Source organism: Branchiostoma floridae, chromosome 7, assembly GCF_000003815.2.
Source record: "Branchiostoma floridae strain S238N-H82 chromosome 7, Bfl_VNyyK, whole genome shotgun sequence".
In the NCBI taxonomy this organism is placed as follows: domain Eukaryota; kingdom Metazoa; phylum Chordata; class Leptocardii; order Amphioxiformes; family Branchiostomatidae; genus Branchiostoma; species Branchiostoma floridae.
In genome coordinates this window covers 5,358,274-5,362,655 of record NC_049985.1, presented here as the reverse complement: position 1 = coordinate 5,362,655, position 4,382 = coordinate 5,358,274, and the positions used below count along the sequence as shown (strand labels likewise).

General features: G+C 40.2%; 2 protein-coding genes across 2 annotated transcripts in view; one reads left to right on the top strand and one right to left on the bottom strand.

Moving 5' to 3' along the window:
* Window positions 1–893: 893 nt before the first annotated feature.
* On the top strand, window positions 894–2,582 carry LOC118419547 (zinc finger protein 600-like). Its single transcript, XM_035825980.1, has one exon. The coding sequence runs from the start codon at window positions 956–958 to the stop codon at window positions 2,393–2,395; it is 1,440 nt and encodes a 479-aa protein (XP_035681873.1). The 5' UTR covers window positions 894–955; the 3' UTR covers window positions 2,396–2,582.
* A 1,181-nt stretch (window positions 2,583–3,763) lies between these two features.
* LOC118419576 (TBC domain-containing protein kinase-like protein) overlaps window positions 3,764–4,382 on the bottom strand; it is a 12,366-nt gene continuing 11,747 nt past the window's right edge. Inside the window, exon 27 of the mRNA XM_035826022.1 lies at window positions 3,764–4,120. Within this exon, the coding sequence (XP_035681915.1) occupies window positions 4,010–4,120 (111 nt within the window). The 3' untranslated portion in view covers window positions 3,764–4,009. The remainder of the gene's footprint in view (window positions 4,121–4,382) is intronic.

Sequence of the window (4,382 nt, the reverse complement as noted above, 5' to 3'; positions counted from 1 at the left end):
AACTAGATTTCTAGCGAGGTCAACGCCCATGAAGTCAGTTCTTTCAGATGCAAAGTAACTAATTAACACTAAACTGGTGGCACGCGAGGGGCAGGGAGGAATATTTCACACCTAATTGTCGATTTAATACTGGCTGTTGGATAACGGCAATACATTACAATCTTTTAGATTCATTTTAATAGTTTGCTGGTTATTTGAAGTAGAACGTTATATTTGCAATTTGATACTGCAGTATACAGTAAAGCCGTTTTCTTACCTTGTAACTTGTAACTTTTCGCACTAATTACTAAGTTTTCTAATTACAAGGTATGCATATAGTTGCGTGCTCATTCAGTTGATTGATTTACAGCACTTTCTCTGTTTAATTTATCTCCTGTTCATAGACAAATTTCAAATACATCTTTGTAAACCCCATGGCCAGAATTAATCATACTATATACATGTCAAGATGTACATGGTTTGCATTATATATATAATCATTAAATCAACGAGGTTTTTGATATAATAAAGTCCAAAAATATTTCGTCAATGTCTCATGATCAGAGGCCTTAACCATGTGCATGCACAGTTTGATTCTTGAACACTCTTATAGTTGATACATGTATTTTTAGACTTATGGGGCTGTGCATATGACAACTTTGCATATGACATACGAGCAAGGTCTTACTGGTACCTCACCAATGGCTTCTCATCAATGACTAAACCCAATCCCTTTTTCTCAAATTAGATGATGGAATCTACTGAAGGTGAGCATCTAGAGTCAAGAGAGGGACCCAGTTGTCCTGAAACAGACAATGGAGGGACAGGAGAACAACAACTCAAGATGCACCAAGAATCTTGTCCACCAAGGAAGTACAACCTGAAAGGAAGTTATGCTAGTGAAAGTGAAAGTGGAAAGAAGCCGAAGAAACACAGCTGTCCACACTGTGAGCATGAAACGATAGATAAAACATCAATGACAATTCACATCAGGACCCACACTGGCGAGAAACCGTTCCAGTGCCCGCAGTGCGACTATTCTGCAGCACAGAAGGGCGCCCTGAAGCGGCATGTCATGGCTGTGCACACCGGTGAGAGACCTTACCACTGTGGCTACTGTGACTATTCTGCAGTCCAAAAGATATCCTTAGAAAAGCACATGGCCAAACACACAGGTGAAAGAAAAGTGAAAATTAAAAAGGAGCGTAAGAAACACAGCTGTCCGCACTGTGAGTTTGAAACAGTCAGTACAACGAGCCTGGCAAATCACATCAGAACCCACACTGGTGAGAGACCATTTAAGTGCCCACAGTGTGACTATTCTGCAGCACAGAAGGCGCAACTGAAACAGCACATACAGTGCAAACACACTGATGAGAGACCCTACCACTGCGGCCACTGTGACTTCTCGGCAGCAAGGAAAGGTGGTCTTTTTGTGCATGTACGCACAATGCATGGCGGTGAGAGAGCTTACAAGTGCACTTTTTGTGACTACTCAGCAAAACAGTCTGGTCACCTCAAAGAGCACATCATGTCGAAACACAGCAACAACCGGCCTCACAAATGCACGCAGTGTGACTTTTCTTCGGTGAGCAAGAAAGGTCTGAAGCTGCACATGACTACCCACACTGGTGAGAAACCTTACAGGTGTGAGTTTTGCAGTTATGCCTCTCGTCAAAAGGGCCAGTTGAAGTTGCACATGGCTGAACACACTGGGGAGAAACCTTTTAAATGTAAAGTCTGTGATTATTGCAGTGCATCTAAGTCACGTTTGAAAACCCATATGGGCACACACTCTGACCAAAATCCATACAAATGTGAATTGTGTGATTATACAGCTGTGAGTATGTATCGTGTGAAACGGCACATGGTCGCCCACAGTGGGGAAAAACCCTTCCACTGTGAACACTGCAACTTTTCCACAGCGCGAAAAGAAGATCTGAAGCGGCACACAGCTAAACACACTGGTGAGAAACCGCACAAATGTGAACTTTGTGACTATTCATCATGGCAGAGTCACCATTTAAAGCGACACATGATCACACACACTGGCGAAAAGCCATTTAAATGTGAAATTTGTGGCTATGGGGCGAGAGAAATGTACTCTCTGAAAGCCCACATGACCAGACACACCGGTGAGAAGCCTTACCAATGTGAAGAATGCGACTTTTCCACAGCCACGAAAGCACACTTGGCTAGTCACATGACTAGACACACCGGTGAGAGACCATACATGTGTGAGGTTTGTGGGTTTGCAGCAGCAGTGAAGGGTGGCTTGAGACAGCACATGGCCATACATGCTGTGGTGAAGCCCTACAAATGTGACCAGTGTGACTACACTGCAGCACAGAAGGGTCATTTGAATATCCATTTGGCCAACCATGCCAAAAAAAAAAACAAGAGTGTGAGTGACTAAAAATCTTTATAGATATACTAATGATCAAGCAATTTTCATTCCAATGTCGACCACATTCTTCGCTTTTCTTGGAAAAGGAAAGTGTTCTTGTGGAAGAAATGTGATCCCTGTGTTAAAGAGAAGATGGCGTCTGAAATTTTGTGTATTGCTTCTGTCAAATGTGTTGTATTGGGGAGCTTTTCACTCAACTGGAGAAATGTATTTTTGTGCCATCGCAAGGGGGCGTAAAAAAGCAGTTTTACGAGGGAATGTACAAAAAAATGTACCAACAGATTAGGGATGTGTAAAAATGGACAAATTTTATCCGAGAATGTAACTTGCACTGTAAAAAGGGCCTTGAAATTGAGACTGCATGCAAGTTGGTCTGTATAAGTTTGATGTTGAAAAATGTTTTGCGTATTTTATTTCTTACCTTAGGAACTAGTACTAACTTACTGCCATATCTAGTCCCACACATTCTACTTGTTTTCTCTTATCAGTCTTATCTTAACTGTAGCACTAATGATGTTAGATGTGTTGTACAAATACCTTCCTTATATTTGTAGATCTATTTAACATAACTATATAATAGGCGTTTTAAGATTTAGAAGAAGAAAGTTGGAGCAAGGCGGTTAAAAAAACTTTTTTAACCTCCTTTTCCATAGTGTGAAAAGAAAATCTGAAGCGGCACATGGCATGGTCTTTCTTCAGTGATGTTGTGTCGCTGATGAAAGACAGCGGACGCTGTCTCAAATATCTGACCGTTTCCAAAGTCAAAGTCATATCTAGTTGCTTGAGTAACAATTATTATCTGGCGTATATTATTACCTGGAGGTCTAACTATTACGAGGAAATCTATCAGGGCAAACTTCCAGTCAATGTCTCCGATATGCAGTCATACCAAGTTTACAATCATTTATGGTACAATCCGTTTTCACTAACTCAATATAACTTTTAACTTTGTAACATTAAGTTTGCCTTTCGTAATAAATCTGCTATAAACAAGACCACTTTTTTCGTTTTTATTTTCTCCATCAGTGTACACGGACGTTCTGAAACTTCTGAGATGTTAATAAGTATTTTGTTGGGATAAACAAAACGGAATCTTGAGGTCTGAAACATGACAGCCTGTGACATTTCTGCATGTGGTAACAGGTCACTCGGCAACTAGACAAGTTGACCCATCAGCAAGACAACTCAGCAGAAAGCTCAGGCTCTTGTTACTTGTATCACTTTTTCAAACAGGAATTGTTAAATTTTACTGTAATGACATGGAATGATTCCTATATAGTGTACTGCACAGCAGTGTCTAATCCATTTTGCTCTTTAAGCTCCTAATTTTGTATTTCCTGTCATTGCTTCACTTGAATATATAATTTAATAATGTAAATCAGTGATTTGTTGTTGCATGATGAAATTCAAGAGCTCGCGGTATCTTTGAGTTTGAGATTGAAACAATTGTAGAAACAGAATCAAATTTGAAACTCTACTGGCACTTGCTTCTGGGAAAAATGCAAACTTAAAAATACAAATGCTTCAAGATTTTACAGTATGTGCCCTTACAATATACAAACAATGGTATACATCATGTAGATCTATTGCCATATCCCGTACATGTACATATTGCATGGCTAATCACAGGGTAGCAGGAGGCACAGTGAGGAGGCCGGTGTGGCGAAGAGCGTCGATTCCTCCATGCAGAGTCACCACCTTGGGGTAGTTCAGTTTCACCAGCTGGTTGGCAAACTTGGAAAAGATAAGACAACTTTTGGTCAATGACACGTTTGATTAAGCGCAATAACCCAGTTCACAGTTTAAACTGTACATGCACAGCATAGCTCCAGGCTTAGCCCCTTGAACATTTTAATCAAAATGTATGAATACAAACATTTGAGTTAGAAAATGGCTAAATTGATATACATAATTATAAATCATACAGATCAGATCCACTTCTGTATTAGCTAAACTGCTATTATTGATAGACTGCAGCAGCAAATGTTGGTCTGGG